This window comes from Strix uralensis, chromosome 2 (genome assembly GCF_047716275.1).
Source record: "Strix uralensis isolate ZFMK-TIS-50842 chromosome 2, bStrUra1, whole genome shotgun sequence".
Lineage (NCBI taxonomy): Eukaryota > Metazoa > Chordata > Aves > Strigiformes > Strigidae > Strix > Strix uralensis.
In genome coordinates, this window is record NC_133973.1 from 45,161,170 (window position 1) to 45,183,220 (window position 22,051).

The window sequence follows — 22,051 nt, forward strand, 5'->3', positions numbered from 1 at the left end:
ATGTCAGGTGCTGCGCAATTAAAAATATTCAGACACAATTTGTTATGTGCAGTACACAAAGTAATAAAATTAATGGATGCACTTCAGATAATGATCTGTTTCCTCTGGGTACAATATATTTATTCACTGATTATATCAGAAGCTTTTAGAATATGAAACATTAAAAGATTAGGAACCATTATTCCTAAAATAGTATTGTTTTACCAGAGAATGGGTTTTATATAGTTTCTTCGCCTGCTTGTCAACTTTTGGTATGTCTTGCTGCCATGAGTGAAGCGGAGTAAAGGAATTGATGTTAACATCACGAATGAAAGCTGGTGGTTGCTTAAGTTAACGAAGAAATCTATACTTATTGTGGAAACAAGTTTCAAATTCTTGATTTTTAGCAATTTAATGATTAGAAACATTAAAATTATGCCCTCATTGCATCAACTACTCAAGTAGTTATTAATTTGTCATTTTCAATGAGATGGAGGACTAGATTTCTTCAAAATAAGACAAAATGTTGACAGATTTGCCCAAATTATTTCAGGTGTAAGTAATGGCCATTTTCTTATATTCTTCTGGAAATGACATACCGACATCTGATAGACAACTCTGAGTTACCTGAGCAGACTGTGAATTAAGAGAGCTTTAAAAATGCATCCTATGGAGATTTTCAGATGGGTCTTCCTTTCGGTAGGATATTGGGTGAGGTGCACCTCTGCAATCTTTTACCAGACATGGCTCTGCACACTTCAATCTTGTATTGTCTGCTTCAGTTACATGAAGAGCAAAAGCATTTCTTTGTTCATCTGTTCACTTGTGGAATCACATTTAGACTCAAGGTTTAGATATTAAAGAAAATTGAATAATATTGGGTATTTCCACATATTTAAATGTTACGTTAAGAGGGACATATGAGCACGAAGAAGAAAAGAGGATCTGATGAATCTAGATTTTCATCTGAAATACAGTCCTCTCTGAATCATTGAAGAAAATATTACAGTGAAAATATTATTATGTAAGGAGAATCCATGACTGCACTTCCCCTGGTAATCATAATCTTGCCTAAGGGTACTTTGGAGACTGTGGCAGCTGAAAAGAGAGGAAAGGAGGAATAAATAAAAGTAATCTTTTTATATCTACTCTGCCAAACTCATAGGTAGTGTCTTTCAGGTTCAGAGGTAATCATGAACACAGTGGCAGAGATACCTGCTCTCTCTTATGAGTATACAGCATTTTTATAACCAAAGTCACAACAGGACAGAAGCAATTGTTGAAATATAGCATAGTTAAAGGCTCATCTTCTATATTATGTGTTTGTTTTTGCTGTTGGTAAGATTCCGTGTCTATGTGCTTGGTCGTCTTTGATTGTTGTTGTGTAGACATGCTATGCCATTGAGGTTTATGCTGCCTCTTCACATAGTACTGTTCAAAGGACATTACACTGTAAGAAAATGTAGTTATGCATATCACATCTCCAGATGCAAATACATGCACACAAAAGACCAGATCACTGTTGGATTTTATGAAGGTGTGTCAAAATACTGTTTAGCTCTTTATGCTCTAAGCTTCATTTTATACCCTTGCTCAGCCTTTAAACTGTGCTATCCAGTTTCCAGACTATAATGTCTATGTATAGCTACTCCAATCACCACAGTTGCCATTATCTCCCAGTAGTACTAGGCTTCCTATCTGTCTGTATTTTTACTTGTACTTTTTGAAATCATGTACAATTTGCTTGGCTAGGGCAACATCCCAGAAACAGATCACGTCCAGGGAGCTGATGTTGGGTACTGCACAGTCTGTTTCCAAGTGGCCTGTTTCCAAGCGACTCTGAAAGGAATAGCCCTGAGCTGAATCCAGAACAGGATTTGCCAGAGAACTGTGGTGCTCCACAGCAGACATGATCCCAGATTACCATTTAGTGTGTGTTACCATATAGAATGCATTATAGTAATTCTTTAGAAAATTTTATTATAATAAATTTCAAGTACTTTATTTATGGCATTTAGCTGTAATTAGGACTCAGTTTCCCATGTTCCACCTTCAAAAATTGCACGTGAACTTTACTATTTTTCATCCTTGATAAAGAAATTTTCCTGCAGATTGGTTGTACAGGTTGCAAACAAGATAAACCATATTGACAGTGTATCAAAAATCACAGAAGTAGAGCACTGAAGGCTTTTGTCTCATTTACTTTTAAACTTGTTTTTAAGAAATAAAAATTTTATTATTTTGATAAAAACATAGCTTAGGTTTTAAAGGTTAACTCATGTATGACTAAGTGATGATGTTATTAAAACTGTTCTTAACTGTATAACGTTACTCAGTGGATTGAGAAGTTTATTAATTTTTAAATCAATATGGGTCCTATTCCTATGTGTACACTACATTTCATGCCAGTAAAAAAAGTTAGAGACTACATTTAAACTGCCTTTGAAAAATAAATGAGATGCTTGTTAATATTATTTTGAACTCAGCCAGAGTTCAAGTTTCAGAATAATAATAGATGACATTATTGTAAGACCCCTTTGCTTATCTTTGATATGCATTGCCTTACTTTCTTCACAGAGTATATAGAGCTCTTTTACCTTTCAATATTCTAGATAGTTGCCTTCTCTGTAATAAGTAAAGTCAGTTTTCTTTTATGAATTTTAATTTAAGCATGATTATTGAACAATAGACAGAAATAGGCAAACTACATCAGAGAAACCAAACCCTGTCTGAAAATAACCATAGAGAAGTGTCATCTATGCTTTCTTAGCTCTGTCTTTGCTTAATGTCTACTGATGGTCACTGCTGGACACATGGGATTGGCCTAGATGGAGGTTTAATCTGATCATATATTTATTCCTTAGTGCTTATGCTATTTCTAAAATAACATGTAAAGCAAAGCTTAAAGATTGGATTATCAGAAACTTCATAATTCCCATTCATTTAAATCAGGTTTTACAAAAAAACCCAACAGTCTTGTACATTAAAATCTAATTACAGTTCAGACATAGTTTTCAAAGTCCAGCTGTCAGGCATTTTTTTATTTCTTACAGCGGTTTTAATTAGCTTTATGTATTGTATCTCTTTTTTCTTCTTCATTCCCATTCCTGTACTTTAATGCACTTTATAATTCATTCCTATAGCAACAAAAGTACCCTGGCAGCAACTTAAAATATTTTTGAAATGCTTTCTCCACTAATGTGTAACATCTGTATGTTCAGGTCTGTTATTTGATGATAAATCATTAACTGGATTTATGAGCTCTCAAATACAGAAATTGAATTGTCAGATTATTTTTTTTTTCTTTGTGTCTTATTTATCTTTAAGTGTCTTCTTCTCTTGTTTTCTTTCTAGAGGGTCTGAATGCTGACAACATTAGACAAGCCTCTGAGCAGCTGAAGAGCCGCTGGATTGAGTTCTGTCAGTTGCTGAGTGAAAGACTGGCATGGCTGGAGTACCAAAATAACATCATTGACTTCTACTCCCAGCTGCAGCAACTGGAGCAGACAGCAATTACTGCAGAAAACTGGCTGAAAGCACAATCCACATCAGCAACAGATCCTGCTACAGTAAAAACTCAGTTGGAAAAATGCAAGGTTAGAGATTCTTCTCCAAGTTTTTTATGATATTGTACTTCATAGGAATTCCAACAGTGGGCCAGATTATGGCCTACACTACTTCAATATAAAAGTGGAAAATGGACTCCTTACTTTCCAAGGTAATTATTGAAAATATTTATTCAAGGAAGGGAAAGACTAGTAAAGAAATAAAGAGGAAATGGGACCTAGAGTATGGGTATTTAAAACTCTGCCTCAAATATTTGCTTGTTAAGATACTTAGATACCTCAAGCTAGGGAACTATGCCCCTAAACTCTCTTTCCTTTTTTTTTTTTTTTTTTTTTTTTCTGTGAGAATCTGTCTCTTTGGGTCTTCATTAAGCAACAGTTGCTCATCACCTCTGTCATAAGGATCTGGGCCAGAAAATTGTCATCATGGTCAAGTTCAAAATTCTGCCATTGCAGACCACTTTACTTGTTACATGCCCTGCGTTTTGATACAGGGTGGATTGTGGAGTCAAATGGAGGCATATTCTTCTGTCGTCATATGACAGAATTACAGTAGTTGTACAGAAAACGTCACACTAATTCACTTATTATTCTCTCTAAATATTTTCACTTGTGTGCTGCACCATTGTAGAAATTTGCTTATCTCTCTTACTTGTTATGGTTTAACCCCAGCCAGTAGCTAAGCCCCACACAGCTGCTCGCTCACTCCTCCCTAGTGGGATAGGGGAGAGAATCAGAAAAGTAAAAGTGAGAAAACTCATGGGTTGAGATAAAGACAGTTTAATAGATAAAGCAAAAACTGCACAAGCAGACAAAGCAAAACAAGGAATTCATTCACTACTTCCACAAAAGCCACCTCCACAAAAGCCAGGCTCCATCACGCATAACAGTGACGGGAAGACAAACGCCATAACTCCAAATGTCACCCCCTTCCTTCTTCCCCAAGCTTTATATGCTGAGCACAAGGGCATATTATATGGAATATCCCTTTGGTCAGTTGGGGTCAGCTGTCCCAGCTGTGTACCCTCCCAGCTTGTTGTGCACCCCCAGCCTGATCGCTGGTGGGGTGGGGTGAGAGGCAGAAAAGGCCTTGATGCTGTGCAATGCTCAGCAATAACTAAAACATCCCTGTATTATCAACACTGTTTTCAGTACAAATCCAAAACATAGCCTCATGTTAGCTACTGTGAAAAAAAATTAACTCTATCCCAGCCAAAACCAGCACATTACTGTAGACAATTCTGTGGGTGGAGATAACTTACAAGACAATGTTGTTTGACAGGAATCTGTTGAGATGTAGCAATGAATTATAAATTGCATGACATACTTGTGGTTATGAAATATCTGGCTCCAGAAGCTCTCAAACTGAAAACAATGTTTGAAATCCAAATTTAGGTCTATGCTATTACTTCTATTTTCAGCCATTTTCAAGCTGGTGTTGTGCTTACAGGGGTTCTCTGTTTTCTTGCACTTAGAGTAGCTCTACTATGTACATTTGGCTTATTTTCCTCATTTCTTTTTACTTAGTAGTTGCAAGTGTCATGGTGTGTACAAGGTCTCCTGAAGGTATAATAGCACAAGCTCATTGCTCTCTACAGCTTCCTGAGGAGGGGAAGTGGAGAGAGGTGCTGATCTCTTCTCCCTGGGATCCAGTGACAGGATTCGTGGGAATGGTTCAAAGCTGCACCAGGGGAGGTTTAGACTGGACATTAAGAAGGATTGCTTTACTAAGAGGGTGGTCAAACATTGGAACAGGTGTCTTAGAGAAGTGGTCGATGCCCCAAGCCTGTCAGTGTTTAAGAGGCATTGGAGAATGCCCTTAACAACACACTTTAACTTGGTCAGCCCTGAACTGGTCAGGCAGTTGGACTACATGATCTCTGTAGGTCCTTTCCAACTGAAATTATTCTATTCTATTCTATTCTATTCTATTCTATTCTATTCTATTCTATTCTATTCTATTCTATTCTATTCTATTCTATTCTATTCTATTCTATTCTATTCTATTCTATTCCATTCCATTCCATTCCATTCCATTCCATTCTATTCCATTCCATTCCATTCCATTCCATTCTCAACCTGTAATGTGTTACTGGGTGTCTTCTAGAAATCACTGTACATCTTCATGTGTCCTTTTCTACATCATGCTATTTAGCCTGTATGTAATCTAACAGATGATTCCAGGATTGTGGGACGTGGAGTTTTTATCTTCCCAGCTCCACATGAAAAGGATGCTCCTTAGGCATGGAATTTTAATGTACAATGTATCTCATTTTCTTTGAACCTTATACTACTAACATGATAATGTCATGCGAAAGTGACTTTAAACAATGGTACGAGCATCATATTGGGAGCAGAGGTATTGATTTGTGAGAAAAGATTAAAAATGTTGACTTTGTTCTTACTATAACTGATGTAGTTGGAAGCAAACCAGTTGTGGTTTACACATTGAAAAAGTGGTGATTTCATGGCACTATGATTTCATTTGTTGGACAGCTTTATCTTGATGGGTGTTTTTTGTTCAAACATGCAGGACGAAATAATCCGAATGTCAACCCTTCAGCCTCAAATTGAACGGCTAAAGGCTGAAAGTCAAGCGCTCAAAGAGAAAGAACAAGGGCCAGTGTTTCTGGATGCTGACCTTGCTGCTTTTACCAGCCATTTCAAACAAATACTTGCTGACATGCATGCCAGAGAAAAGCAGCTACAGACCAGTAAGTGTTAATGACAAGAAGTCAATTTGCCAGACTGGCATGCAAAGAATAGGTGTATGTATTTTGCTTTCCTACTGTTGTATTTGCTTTTGTCATGCTAAACCAGTACTACAATTTAGGTGGTCTTTTTTGCAATTAAGTTAGTCTTTCAGAAATTGTGATTGTGTTATATATTTTATATTAATAGGAAAACAAGGGAAGGTACACTATTCAGAAGCAAAAGTTATACTCAGTGTAGTTATACCATAAGATCTCCTTTTAGCATGTTTATGGACAGATTCAGTGATATTTTTTGGCAACATAAAACTGTCTCTGTTTAATTGGGATATAAGACAGGGCTGTCTATCTCTGTCTGTAGAGAGGAGGGAGAGTTTAATTGCAGGAGTGAATCTGCTCTCGATTTTCATAGAATAGAAATTTAACTCCATAAAGCTCATCAAAGAGAGTAGTTACTTTAGGTTATCTAGGTTTTCATCATGTGGTGAACTGTTCCTTTTTGGCAACACAGTATATGTGTCTGCTATTTACAACATTATTTGCAATATTTGTAATAAAATGCATTTTTCAAAAGGGAAAATGCTATACCAAAGTAGAAAGTTGACTTTATTCCTTATTAAAGATACGTAGCATGTCAGTCACTACTTTATACTTTATGTATTTGATTATGAAATTAAAAATAAAGTATCGGACAAAAAAAAAGAAAATGTAATTTTTCTCAACAGCAAAGATATTATTTGCCCCTTAAACCAATGATATCTCTAAATGACTGTACTGTTTTGAAATTAGGCATAGTGCTAGCTCCTTCTAGTGGATCTTTATAGTATTCCTCCTAAATTCTTTCATGGAGAGGCTTGGATTTTTCAACACTGCATTGTTGTGCTGCTGTAGTTACTTCACATATGCACACACACGCAAACTGAAGAGGTGATGATGCATAAGAGAACTGAAGAAATAAAACTGAAGAAATAAAATGCAAGTGATGAAAGAATGAGCTGTAGAATTTTAGTATTAAGGAGTGTAAAGTTTATTCATGACTATAAAGTCAAGACATATAGTGGGTAAGATTTAAAAACTGTTAATGTCACACTGGTTTATAAACTGAAATCAGTTACCATTCTGCCAAGAGGAAAATATGGTAAGTGCTAGCTTCTTTATGATTTCTTCTACATCTTGTTTTGTGTAATTGCTGGCTTTGCCTCACCTAATTTTACTCTAGCGAGACTTCATGAACTAACCAGTTGGTTAGTCCTGTAGAGATGAGTAGTGTTCACTGCCTGAACTGTAATACCACGAAGCAGGGGCTTTGGTAAAGTTCTTCCTGGCTGTAGCTGTTCATTCCCACTCTCGTGCCACCATGCACTCCTCCAGTGCCCTGACCAGCCACAGGAGCAGCTGTCCTGAGGCAGCAGTGTTGGACAGGCTGGGGTAAGTCTCCTACACTGCTAGAGAACAGAAGCCCCTGAATCAGTATCTTATGGAGCCCTGGTCAGTGGTTATTCTTTTATGTGGCTGCTCTGCATCACAGATGCTTCATCTCAAACGGTTTAGCTGTCAAGATGAGAAGGTTTTATCCCGTACGGTACATACCTGTAGTGATATTTTATGTGAGATTATGATGTCAATCATATTTTATCTTCAGAAATTTTATATACAGTTTTATCCAAAGCGCTAACTTGCTTTCATAACTCTGCTGTAGTCATGCTTGGGATACTGCATTAGGTCTAATTCAATTCAGGAAAGTCTTACAAATAAAAAATCTGAAAAAAACCCTGAAGCTAAAGCATAGAAAATTTGGCTCTTTGAGTCCAAGTTTGTTCTGCTTTCTTCAATGACTGTCTTGCTTCTGTTGAACAGATGGAGAGAAAGCCATATCCCATGTCTTTATTTTAGCCTTAGTGTAATAGAAAATGGTGAAATTTTGTTAGAGCATTTCAGATATTTCCCTCTTTTATTTGCATAAATTATTTGCAAGTAACTGTTTTCTACAGATAGAAGAATTTCTTAAAGACTGAATGGTGTTTTACATATCAGTGGTAGTATTTGCTCCTTTTTTCTTCTGCATACATATAACCTACATGTGCTAGAAAGATTTTTTTTCATTCATCATTACAGCTTTTTTTTTTTTAATGTTAAATGGATTTTCAATTCATCATTCAGAGGTTGGGTTTTTGGTTTTGTTTTTTTCCTGTATTTAATGGTTCATTACTCCATTATCTTTTCTGATAGATAAGGGTATTAAGCTATTCTGTTCTGTTTTCCAAGGGAATTTTTTCGCCAAAAAAAGTCTTCTCTAGTTCTAGGAGATTGTGTCCCTCAAATATTTTTGTTTTGGTGGGGTTTTTTGAGGGTGGTGATGGCTTTGTTTTGGGTTTTTTTGAGGTTCAAGAGTGCTTAGTATTTTCTCTAAGCTGCACAGTAGATTTTTTAATAAAATATTATCAAAGATGAACTCAGATTTTCTCAGATATTTTTCAACATGATTTGATTAACATTTCCAGTTATAAAACCTAATTTAAAACCAGTTCTAAAACCAATTTTGTTGTTATTTCACTATTTTGCAGTGTTGCTTATGAAAGAAATATAACCTCATAAAATATGAGGAAATATGACCTCATTTTTCTTACTTTATAGAATGTCTGTATATCCATAGGTAATTGATCCTATTGAAGATGGTGCATCCATCATTCCAGCTCCCCCCCCCCTTCCCAAACACATTTGGAGTCATTTCTAGAATAATGGTATATAGAAAAAAATAGAGGTCAGACACTGCTTCAAACTATTCAGTAATGTACACAAGGGAGTGAAACGGACAATCATGTCAGTAATTCGAATATGAATAATGTGATTTCCCAAGGAAATTCTTAGTTTTATAATTGCCTTGGTGAGGAATGAGGGATTGAACTTTATATTTACTAGTCTTGAAATTAACTGCTGCTGTGTCAAAGAGATGGAGCAGCCTGGTCAGCCTCCCATTCCCCCTCAGCCCAGGGAGATCTGTCAGTCAGTGTCAGGTAAGTGAATACTCCTTGGTTCAAACTACCTCCTGGGTGGCAGCTGATTCATTCCAGCATTCCTCTTGCTCTGTGACTGGACTAAAGTGTGTTAAGGTGCTTCTGCTTTTTGGTCTTGCAGGGGTGAACTCTTATGCAGCTATGATCTTCAGTGAGATACATGTTTTTAATTTGTCAAGACTGTTCTTGAGAGGGATTTGGGGAGTGTCATGAGATTAGAGAAAGTAAAAATTAAAAAAAAGCTTTTGTGGCAGTTGAAATTAAGAATATCAAGACGGAGGTGGCAAAGTCATATTTATTTCTATTTTTATCTTCTTCTTAAATTCATGCACTGTGCTTTCCTTTCAAATTCTGATTCTACCTTTGCAGTATCAGTAATTCCCAAAGGTAAAGTCATCATTGTCATTGTTATTGCTGTTAGTACTGTTATTATTAATGATGAATTATTCATCTACATTCAAATTATGTTTCTCCTATTTATTTCAAGAAGGACTTTAGAAAGTTTTTGCCTTCTATATCATGTCATACCCACCCCATGCTTACAGTTATCTTGCATGTCCACAACTTTTCTCCCTAATCTGCTAGTACAGTATCTTAAAGAGGGTTGCATTACATAGGCTTCGTGCAACTCAGTCTTAGCATAATTTTATGAGTACCCAGTAACCATAACAGTATGATGACTGTTTGGAGTTTTAGTCTGTCATTAGTCTGCTTTTGCTTAAACTTTGAACTGCTAACTTATTTTCATGCTCTAAGTATCTTAGAGATGGGGTATAAGTGACAGTGAAATTGCTATGATATGTATAATAATCTTTCACCCATCATTGCATACTTGAGCAATAAAAATTTTAAGCAATTGTTCTGTAAGTTTCATAACTGTAAGGTTTTTTTAAGACCTGAACTATGATTTAGTAGCAATAGTATTCATTGCTGTTTGGTTTTGAGGAATAAAGTTTGCTTAATTTTCTTTGAATGTGCCTTTTGAGCTGAAGACACAGCTCAGATGTGTGTGAGAAAATATTATTTTAATAAGTAACACGCAAGTAATTTCATTTTTCTTTTGCATCCATTTCCTCTGGTAGTTATTTTTTATTTACATAAAGAACAAAAGGACAAAGCAACCTGTGAAATGAATGTATATAAGATAATGTCCTCTACCCTGTAGGTTACTTTATCCTTTTCCTCCATGGTAAAAAATGAAAATTTATAAGGATGAGAAATAAAACCACCTAAAAAATTTTGTATCTTTAAAAGATATTTATGGTAACATTAGATCTTGTAGAATTGGAGAAGGGCTTCCCTTATATTTCTTTTAAGAGCTTAATAAATAAGAGATTTGGAAGTGTTAAAGCACTTGCAGAACATTGATTATATATTATACAAGATTCCTTATGATTCCACTTTGAGAGTTTCTGGTGAAAGATGTGGGAGAAGGGAATCACAGCTTTTATGAAGTCATCAATATAAAGACTTTGATGAATAAGTATTTGTATTACAAAATAAGCAAAACAAAGTTGTGGTAGCATCAGCATGGTTTTAAACTGCAGTTATTGATGAGGAGATTTTTACAGGAAATATATGCAGTTCAATCTAGTTCACCCATTTCTGGGAATAAGTCTGTACTAAAATGACCTCATAGATTATATTTATTGCCTTTTTCTTCTTTCACAATGATGCAATGAACAGTGGGATTTGTCCTGACTGTAGGAGATACACATTGCAGCATATCCAGTGGGATTTGATAGTTGTTGAGATAATTGTGTTCTCATTTCATTTCTGATTTGGGAAAAGATTTCTGACTGGCAAATCTGGTCACAAAACAGGAAACTGTGAGGAAAACCAACTTATTTGGAAAGCTATTTTCACATGTTTAAATATTTCTACTTATTAAAAATATATCCTAAACCAAATATCTTCATATTACATTTCCAAATTTAAGCACTTTCTCTAAAATAAATAGGCAAGTGTAAATATATTTTCCTGTCAGTTCTCAAGGGTTCCAATGCTGGTCACACCAAAATGCATCCCCTACAAGTGCAACAGATTAATGCAGCAACATTTTCCTATTATGGGATAGGAAGTGTATTCTGATATTTCACAGGAACATATTTGTATTTTCCCTCTGTGATATTTTGTTATACTTCTGTCATGGGCCTAGTTTAGCTATAGCTTGAGTTGTAGGCATGCTATATCTTTCTGACTGCCAATTCAATTTTTCATGTAATATAGCAGAATCCATATTAATGCACCATGCTTATCATGTGGTCTTTAATCCACAAACATTAGTATCACAAAGCAAATTTTATGATAAAAATAAACAGGTCTAGATGTGTGTTTATTTTACAAGCATGGGGAATTTAGAGATTTATACTGCCCAGAGAGAGACCATAAATGTATTCGTTTATTTGGACAGCTAAAATTAGATAATGTGAATCCCGCTGTAGGAGTTTGAATTCTCACCATTGGCATCATGAGTTGCAAAACCGTATAGGCTCTTCTTAAGTGTCATCCAAAAAGATGTTAATATACTTCCTTGTGAATGAAAATGCTGACCCATGGTGTATCTTACAAAAATCCCACAACCAACCAACACCCCCCTGCCCCAAACAAATAAACCCAACATGCCCCAAAAACTATAGCTACTCAAAAGACATTGAAAAGTACTATTTCACTGGTAGTAATCTGGAAAAGTGAAATGGAAAAAAATATTGTTTCACTGAACTTAAAAGTGCTTTTTAAATGGAATATTTAATAACCAAATTGAAAAGCCACTAGCTTGATTAAATCAACATCTGTGATCCCACTTGAACTCTTATTTAGTCCTTCAAATAGTAGAGAACATAATTCGCAAAAATTGGACAAAACATTGCAGTGTTTGGATGGTTTTAAAATTATTATTATTGGCAAACTTTCAGGATGACAGTTCCATGCAGTTTGGTTGAGTTTGGTGTAACAACAAATCATGTTTTTACCTGTTCTGAGGTACTCGTCACTACTACCAAAAATAGCTATTCTTTTATATAGCTGCTTGAAGTCATACAGTAGTCTGTATTTTTTTTAATTTTAAAAGATTTGTTTTTCATTTAAAATTATTTCTAGAAGAAAATTATTTATAGAAGTCAAATATTACATCACAATACTGAACTCCATATTTCTAAATAAAACTGCAGATTAAGAGTTGTATACTCTGGTAACATATCTGAACTGTTGAAATTATGTCTCCATTCATTTGGAGTGATGTTTTTAAATATATGTTCTATTCTAAAGTAGGAATTGTTTGGATTGAATGAGTCAAAGACAATACAAATCTCACTAAGGAAATAAAAATATTTAAAATGCTATTTGATGAGACGGAAAATGTTTGTTTTCTGTGTTTCCAATAATGTATTGCAATTGCTTTCTGTGTAAAGAAAATACATCACAAGGGAAGAAATTCTTGTCTTTCCTGGTACCAAGTCCTGTCGTTTGTAAATCTCCAGATGTGTGTGATAAATCAGATCCGCCAAGATTTTTATGAGGAAAATATGCCATACAATGTGCATACTCCACAAGAGAGAGCTTAAATTGCCCTGATTTTAGTATGTTGTTATGATGCCTAACTGAAAATGTAAGTTTTTTTCAAGTAGCATTCTGTTGATCAACAAAAAGATTAAGTTAAAATCTGAAGTGCATTCTGTCAAGTATTTCTGTATGGGAATATAAGCAAGCTTGTACTTAAAAACTTTAACTGGGGTGTTTGTCAAAATTGCTTTTTGGACACCTATATAATTTCTCAGTACAGTTCTTTTTGAAACACCATAGATGTACAGGAGATACAAATAGCTATAATATTATTTTGAGCTTTTATATACTTCATTATTATGTGCTACAAGTTTGAAATATTTCCTTTCCAACCAGCCTTGCTATTTGTCTGTCCTTTTCTCAATGAGTATAGAAGCAACTGTTGTTGAGGGCAGAGGGAGTATCTCTGCTAATGAGTTGCTCATGTGTGTGCCAGATGTTGTCTATTTGCAGCAGCTGTAATGTTGGCACAATAAGCACAGTTCGATAAAATTCAACTTTAGTGCAGAAGAAAGATTCATTTTCTAAGTGTTTAACAGATGTCTTAAACAGGATATTTTACTTGAACAGAAACATTAAACACACAAACATGGTTCATAAAAGGGAATGTCATTTCTTACTGCAGTTCTGAAATTAGATTTTGGGTTAAGTACAATGGTTTGTCTGTTGATCTCTAAACACACAAGGCAAGCTAGTTGTCTTGGCCATATAAATTGTCGTGTGACCTATAAGAAGAGAGTCAAATGACATACAACTGATAAAATGGCAGAGATATTATAAACATTAGAATGAGTGTATTTAGTCTTCAAAAGTTTTCTGCTTCCATAATTTTTGGAAAAATCTGATACTGATATACTGGACCTGTTGCAATCTGTTGCAAAATAACCATTGACTTCCATATAGCTTGTTTTTTTATCAAACGTACTCTCAGCAAACCAAATAATGAAGCACAAAATTATTTTATTTCTTTCCTTTTTCTTCTGTATTGAATGCAGTTTTTGACAGTTTGCCTCCTGCACACTACAAAGAGACAATGAGCACTATACTTGTGTGGATCCAGCAATCAGAAACTAAACTCTCCATGCCTCAGGTTGCAGTTGCTGAATATGAAATCATGGAGCAGAGACTCAGGGAGCTCAAGGTGAGTGGTCTGGCTGTGAGAATGAATGTGTCAAATGAAAAGTTTAGAGGAACAGAACCCTTAGTTGTCATGAGTCTGCTGAAACCTATGGATCTTGAGTGAATTATACACATATGGGTTTTAGGCAAGGGCTTCAGGAGGTGGTGGATACTTACTTATATTAATTCCTAAAGTTAAAGGATCAAAAGTGTTCTTCACCAATGAAACCAATTTTGTAAGATATTGAACATGTTAAGGAAAAGCCTTTGTTTGTCCCCTTAATACATAAAATATTCCTTTGACGATAGCTCTGGTAGTTAATTACAGGTTTAGCTCATTTCATTTTCCAGTGCTGACATGGAAGCAATTGTGATTTGCGAAATGCAGCACAGGCTTTGTGAGATTGCCTGTCGGATTTACAAGGATACACAAATGTGGAACAACTTTCACCAGTGGATACAAACCTTCCCTGCATTTCAATGTTTGATATTATTCTACTACTGTATGGCTAATGAGCATGTTGTTGGATGCAACTAGTAATGCACATCCAGAAATAAAAAGTAGAATATAGAAAAAAGTTAGATGCAGCAAATTTGATCTAAGAATTGCAGAAGTTTTGAGAAATTATCAAAAACTTTAAATCATAGAAGCAGTTCTAAGTTTATTCTTTTCTCCATGTATAGTCAGATTCTTCTGAAAGTGTAATCAGTAGAGCCATAGTAAATTCCTATCTCGAATTAATGAAGTGTATGTGGATCATCTCTGTTAACAAGTATAAACACCTCTGGTTATATTCTCAGTTCAACTAAAAATCTACTTTCCAGTTTGTGTGAAAAAAGCAATTCCAAATTGAATGTCATTGGATGTTTTAGCAAAGGTGACACATTTTTAGTTTTCAGTCCTTTCTTCAGCAGTCTCACCTACGTCTGTGAAACAAAGAGAATTGTCCGAGACATGAATTGGGATACTATTTGCTTCTTATTCATAGGCTCTACAAAGTTCTTTACAAGAGCAGCAAAAAGGCCTGAACTATCTCAGTACAACTGTGGAAGACATGTCCAAGAAAGCCCCTGAAGAAATCAGCCAAAGATATCGATCAGAGATTGAGGTGATCCTTGGCCGCTGGAAGAAATTATCAGCACAGCTGGTGGAACATTGCCAGAAACTCGAAGAGCTTATGACCAAACTCCAGCGATTCCAGGTTAACCAAACTTTTTCAGCCCCAGCTACTATGTGGTGGCTTGTGGCTGTGGGACTAGCACAGAATGCATTTATAAACCTCAAGAAAGCAACAGTGAAGTAAAATATCAAAACAGTACATAAAATGTATTAAAATGTTTTCTTGATTTTGTGGGTTTGAGATTTTAGTTTGAGTTCTGATTTTGTGGTCCTTTCTGCCTGTATTTTTTCAATAGCAAAACTTCAATTTCAGTGAAATTGCTACTACTGTTCCTCTACTTACTTTTTCAGTGTAGCTGAAGTACCTTTTCATGCAGCTGAAGTAGCTGTAACCATATTGACTTTAATGGATTCACTTACATAGTCATTTGTAATATGGTAGTATCTTGGCAGTAGTTGCCAGAAACCAGAAGTGTATATGACTTACACAACTGCGTGAGTTTAAGGTATTTAGAATGCTAACAACGGAACCTTACACATTTTCTCTCATTGTGAGGATCTCCTATTTATACTTATTTATAAATCACATGTATCAGCATTACAGGGGACGTCTATGACTTAGATGTTGTAAAATTTAAAATAAGTCCATTTTTAACATATTCCTGCTCTATTTCTATATAATTTCGAGGGACAGGTTTCAGAAGAATTCAGATCAACCAGTCACAAAAATGGAGAAAGTATTTTTATTTTTTTTGTTTCTCTCCTTGCCCCCATGCAAATAAACACTTGCGGGGGATATGGCAAAGAAAAATATGAAGGTTGAGGTCCTGCAGCCATACTCGAAGCTGTGCTCTCACAGTGTGTTTCTTCTCGGTGTTGTCTCTCTATTTCTTCTATTTACAACATCAAGTATTTCTGTTCTTGGCTTTGGTTTGCTAGTAGTAGAACATGACACATGATTAGCTCCATGTTATGAATTATAATACAATAGCATGTGAACTGTAATTGTTATTTTCAGCTTAATTCAATACAATTGTCTGGTCAGGAATAAATTTTCTGTCAAAATATTCTTACACTTCTGCTTTTGTAGAGAAAAAAAACTTTTTTAAAGAAAACAAGCACTCATTATTTCGCTACTCTTCATCAGTTTTTAGATAAGCACAATGGACCAATAAAAGGAGGAAACATTTTATCAGTACTACTTACGATTTAGCTACTGAAATGCCACATTACTCTAAATTATAACTTTGGCTCCACAGCTACATCTCTGATGTTTGAAGCTGGCCATGAAATAAAGTGTAATGGTATGGTGGGATTACCTTGTCCAGCAGCCAGGTGCCACAGCTGCTCTCTCACTCCCTGTCCTCAGCAGGACAGGGGGAGAAAGCAGGATGGAAAAGCTTTTGTATTGAAATAAAGACAGGGAAATCATTTACTATCATGGGCAAAACAGACACAACTTGGGGAAAATTGAAGTAGATTTGGGTAGTGAGAAACAGAGACAAAAATTAAAGTAATACCTCTCCCACTCCCCCTTTTTCCTAGTCTGCGCTCTGTTGCTTTACTCTTGTCTCCTCTCTTGCCAAGGGGCACAGGGGGATGGGGAATGGGAACTGCAGTCAGTCCATAACAGCTCCTCTCTACTGCTCCTTCCTCCTCACTCTTCTCCCCTGATCCAGCATGGGTTCTCCCACAGGCTGCAGTCCTTCAGGAAATTGCTGCCATGTGAGACTCTGCATGGGCTGCAGCTTCCTTTGGAGCACATCCACCTGCTCCAGCATGAGGTCCTCCACAGGCTGCAGGTGGAGATCTGCTCTACTGTGAACCCCCATGGGCTGCAGGGGCACAGCCTGGCTCACCATGATCTTCACCATGGGCTGCAGGGGAATCTGAGCTCCAGAGCTTGGAGCACCTCCTCCCCCTCCTTCTTCACTGACCTTGGTGTCTGCAGGGCTTTTTCTCACTTTTTTTTTCCTCTCCTCCTCGCCTGTCTGGCATTTTTGCCCTTTCTTGACTGTACTATCACAGAGACATCCTTAGCTGACCATGGGGTCAGGTGTGTCCTGTGGTGGGTCCATTGGAGGAGGCAGCTGGAACTGGCTGTGTCTGGCAAAGGGCAGCACATGACCTCTCCTCACAGAGGCCACCCCTGCTACCAAGACCTTGCCACATAAACCCAATATAAATAGGAAAACTGGAAAGTGGTTTTATCAATAGTATAATAAAATACCTGCAATTGCACAAAACAGAGCAATACACTTTGCTTAAGAAATTCAAACTTCTGTCTCCCCCCCGCCACCCCAACCACCCGAATATTTTGGATAGAGATTTAGAGGTTCCCCCCCTGCTCTTTAAAGGAAAAAGTCCTGAACATCATGACCATGCTCTGTAGAGCACATATTTTTAAAGCTATGTGAGCTATCGTTGCATACAAATCTTAGCCTTTATATTTATTGCTGAAGTCATTCTAGTACACAGTTAATATAAAAGTCATTCTCTCTTCAACTCCTTGAATGAATTCTCTTCCAGACAATTGTTTTAGCTGTTGCAATTTATGGAATGCATCAGCATGGGATACGATGAAATCAGTGTTGATAAATAAAATGCATTTATAGTCTGATTGAAAATGCAAGTCATACTTTCGATCCTCATTGGTAGCTGGAGACTGATCTCTTTTCAAGTAAATCCCATCAGTTCTATATTTTGCAGCATTAATGAACTATACTTAAAGTATTCTTGTAAAGGTATTAAAGTTTCATCATGGATTGTGATTCTGAACTATTTTTACTGACTGATAATAGAATGCACAGTAAACACTTCAACAGTGTTTTGGTAATTGCCATTATGAAGTATACTGATAATTCCTGTATGATTATTTTTATTAATTCCGTTAATTTTCCATGGTAGCCTGTTGTTATTAAATATATCAAGCACATTAGAAAAATGTTCCCTGTGTCTATCTATTTCATAATAGTTGCTAAGGCATTTTTGCACACATTTTAGGGCACAGTCTATATTCTAATGAAATGTCCTTTTTTGTGTTTTAATTCAGCTTCACATTCAGCATATAATATCAATATGTACTTCACTGTTGATGAAATTTTAATGAAAAAATGCTTTATAATGCCTTTCAAATTTATTTCAACATATGCACCTAATTGTTTACCTAAGGTGGCATTTTAAGGTAATTTTAAGTGATTTTTTTTAAAATCTCATTCCACCTTTCAATGTATTAGATTATCTATGTAATGTTGCCTGGGACTGGTAGCGTTCCCTGTTTTCAAGCATTTGGTGTTCAGCTTTTTTTATTGATTGCAAGGGTTAATTAAAGACTATAGAAAGGATATTACTGATTACAGATATTCCGGTGCTAGAAACAGTAACTGAGAGTGAGTCTGAAATGACTCAGTCATTGCATGATATCAGTTTCTGAAGTGAATCTGTTTCAATTACTCTTTCAGTTACAATTTTTTTTTTTTTTTCATCTGAGTAGTAAGGGAGTTTTTCTCTGTTGTGTTCTGGTAGAGAAATAGACAATAGAGCATGCAACTTCCAAAAGGAGCCTGAAATTTAAATTGAAGCATAGGAGGATTTAATAGGTAAACCTGAATTAATTACCAGGTATGAGTATTCTGAAGCCATACAAGGAACCAATGAACACACAGGTAACATCTAAACACAAGTGAAAGGCATAAACTTGAGAGCCAGAAAGTTGCCTGCTCGTAGACACATTAAACTTGGGCAGAAATGGTCAGAGTGCAAGCTAAAGAGTCAGTGACAGTCCCAGATAAAATTGGTTTTGCTTGTTTGCTGTGTTTGTATTTTTCAGACAGTTCAATAATCTTGAAATTACATTGCAATGAGTTTTAGTCGTAGTGCCAGGATAAATTACACTATTGCCAGTCAGGTTCTGTGTGATGCAATAAACCATCTTTTTAATAAACAGAATGACACTAAAACACTGAAGAAGTGGATGGCAGAAGTAGATGTTTTTCTGAAGGAAGAGTGGCCTGCCCTTGGTGATTCAGAAGCACTGGAGAAGCAACTTGAGCAGTGTACAGTGAGTATTACCTGCCTGCTTGGCAATTACTTGATCCTTCTCTATGAGCTTGGCTTATACAGAAGTTGCACAAATTTTTACTGTTCCAAAAAATAAAATCATGTTGTAAGGGGGTTGTCTTCTGTGATGTATTTGAATGTCCTGCATTTCCTGGGTTTGAAGGAAAATTCTGGTAAAAAATTGGAAATTTGAATAAAGAGAGGAGCCACACAGTGGCTGTATCATTATGTATTTATAGCAGGAGCAAAACACCAAAGAGGGTACGTGCAGCAAATAATAAGTTAGTAGCCTCCTAAGATAACTGTTTATTTACTTTGTTCAGGTTGCAAATAGTGAATGTTTATTTGTTATAAACTGTATAATCTGTGCCAGAAGATTTTTTTCTGTATCTGTTATTCACACATGATTTACAAGCTTTTCTGACTGTACAAAAAGAACTTGCAGGTATTGTGAATTATATCAATTTTTTTTCACTAAACTTACAAGTTCCAGTATTTTGTCCCAGCAGAGTTTTAAAGCATCATGAAGTGTTGGTACTTCCATCACAGGGCTTACTAATTCTTCCGCCTGTCCCAACAGAGTGTGTAAGTGCAGTGAATCTTGTAATCCATGACAGTCCCTGTCTATATGTTCAGTGGAATTTACAAGTTCTGTAAATGTTCTGGCAGGATGTGTAAATATTATGAAACATACATATTGATCTTACAGAACTATGAGCTCCTCAGACTTTCTCTCTTACCCCTTGTTTAAATAAAAATGATTATAAATTACATAGGAGAACTCTTACCTCTACAGAGTAGTAAATTACATGTAACTCCTTTAAAATCTGTCACCTGAATTTATGAAGAGTTTGCACATATATTAGCCATTACTGTCAAATATATAATAAAGCTACCAAAATCATCACCTTTTATGTGTTTACACTTCTAGCCTTTTCCATTGTGTAGGAAGCCAGGTAACATCTGTAGCACTGAAGAAGGCCTTAGGAAATAAAATTGGAATTCAGAGCTACCTCAGGGCTTAAATAATATTCAACCACAAATAAAATTCTAATAACTAGACATAAACAGAGAATATCACCATCTAGATCATTTTAAGGAAGTTATCAAGTGAATTAACAACGCAAGGGTAATACTGGCATAGTTAATAAGATGGCTTCACACATGGTTTTCTACCATTATGACGACATGCTCTTTCTCAAATGTGAAAAAAATTATCTAGGCCATTGTAATAGATATATGTAATACAACTTTATATGTGTGTATAAATATAGTATATACATATATTGTGCAAATTAACTGTATCTGATATACCATAGCTTACCACGTTATAGCTGCTTATTCCTTTTTTATCTTTTTTCATAGTTAAGTCTGTTAATTGTGCCCCTTTGACTGGAGATCTGGACCAAAGACATGTCAGAATCTTATGTAGACACATTTTCATAGGGGTAGTATATCTGAAAATTTGTGTGAATGCTGCTTGCCTAATCTTCTGCTATTCCTTTAGGCTTTAGTAAATGATATCCAGACAATCCAGCCCAGTTTGAACAGTGTTAATGAGGTTGGGAAGAAAATGAAGAGTGAAGCAGAGCCAGAATTTGCTTCCAGAATAGAGACAGAACTAAAGGATCTCAATGTTCAATGGGAACACATTTGCCAACAGGTATCAAGTCTCCCGCTGTTCATTTTAAATTAATAATCAGGTTTGTCATTGACAGAATTTGTCCTTCTATGCATATCCAGTAGATATGAAACTGAATTTAGACATATTTTGTTCACATTAATTAAACTTCTATTTTAGGAATTTTATTTAGCATGTAGCAATACATATGAAGTATATTTCTTTATATTATTATACAATACCTTACTATTTTTATAACAAAGTTCTATACTAATATCTTAGATCTTAACAGCAATATAATTTATGGCTTCTGCTAAACTAGCTTTCTGAAAGTGGTATATAGGCATTTTCCAAAAAATCAAGTATTGTATTTAGTGTTATATTTTCTTTTGCATCATTGTACTCACATGTCATTACTCTAGATGAATGTCCTGGTTTGAGTGAGTGGTAGGGGTTTTTTGGTAGCAGGGGAGGGGGCTACAGCAATGGCCCCCTGTGAGAAGCTTCTTGAAGCTCCCCCAGCTCCAAGTTGGACTCGCCTTTGCACCAAGGCCAATCCAATTAGCTGCACCTCTGTGATAACATATTTAAGAAGGGGAACCTGGGAGGAGTGGTGGGAGTTAGGGCAACATCTGTGTGAGCACTGAGGTCAGTGGAAGAAAGGAGGAGAAGGTGGGGAGGTGCACTGGAGCAGAGAGTCCCCTGTATCCAGTGGTGAGAGGTCAGGGCCATCCCCCTGCCACCCATGGGGGTCTACAGTGGAGCAGACACCCACCTGCAGCCTGTGGGGGCCCCACACGGGAGCAGATGACTATGCCTGAAGAAGACCGGGACCCCATGGGAAGAAGCCCACGCTGTTGTAGTTCAGTGCTGAGAGGATTGCAACAAGTGGGGGTGACACACACACCTATGGGAGTGACTCATGTCAGAGTTGGTTTGTGGAGGACTGTCTCCTGTGAGAGGGGGACTGCGCTGGAACAGGGCAGGGATGCCAGAAAGTTCCACCCCTGCCAAGGTGGAAGAAGCATCAGGACCCGCATCCCCCATTCCCTGCTCCCTGCACCACTAAGGGAGAGAAGAGGTAGGGATCTTGGGGGCAAAGCTGAGCCCAGGAAGAAGGAAGGGATGGAGGGAGGTGTTTTCAAGATGTGGTAATACTTCTTACAGCCCTACTCTGTCTGTTAAGTGGTGTTGTCTGTATTAATTTTATGTTCTTTTTTTTCTTCCCCTAATGAGTCTGGGTTTTGCCTGTGCCTTAAGGGTGACATCATCCCTTCCTGTCCTTATCTTATGTTCCTGTG

The 22,051-nt window shown here is 36.4% G+C and overlaps 1 protein-coding gene across 8 annotated transcripts in view; it reads left to right on the forward strand.

Annotated features, from left to right (window-relative positions):
• The window catches only part of DMD (dystrophin), a 1,145,544-nt gene that overhangs the window by 381,959 nt on the left and 741,534 nt on the right, over window positions 1-22,051 (forward strand). For all 8 annotated transcript variants that reach the window (XM_074858566.1, XM_074858564.1, XM_074858568.1 and 5 more), the window contains 6 exons: window positions 3,334-3,575; window positions 6,079-6,259; window positions 13,827-13,972; window positions 14,940-15,152; window positions 19,017-19,130; window positions 20,637-20,792. In XM_074858566.1, coding sequence (XP_074714667.1) covers window positions 3,334-3,575; window positions 6,079-6,259; window positions 13,827-13,972; window positions 14,940-15,152; window positions 19,017-19,130; window positions 20,637-20,792 — 1,052 coding nt within the window. The remainder of the gene's footprint in view (window positions 1-3,333; window positions 3,576-6,078; window positions 6,260-13,826; window positions 13,973-14,939; window positions 15,153-19,016; window positions 19,131-20,636; window positions 20,793-22,051) is intronic.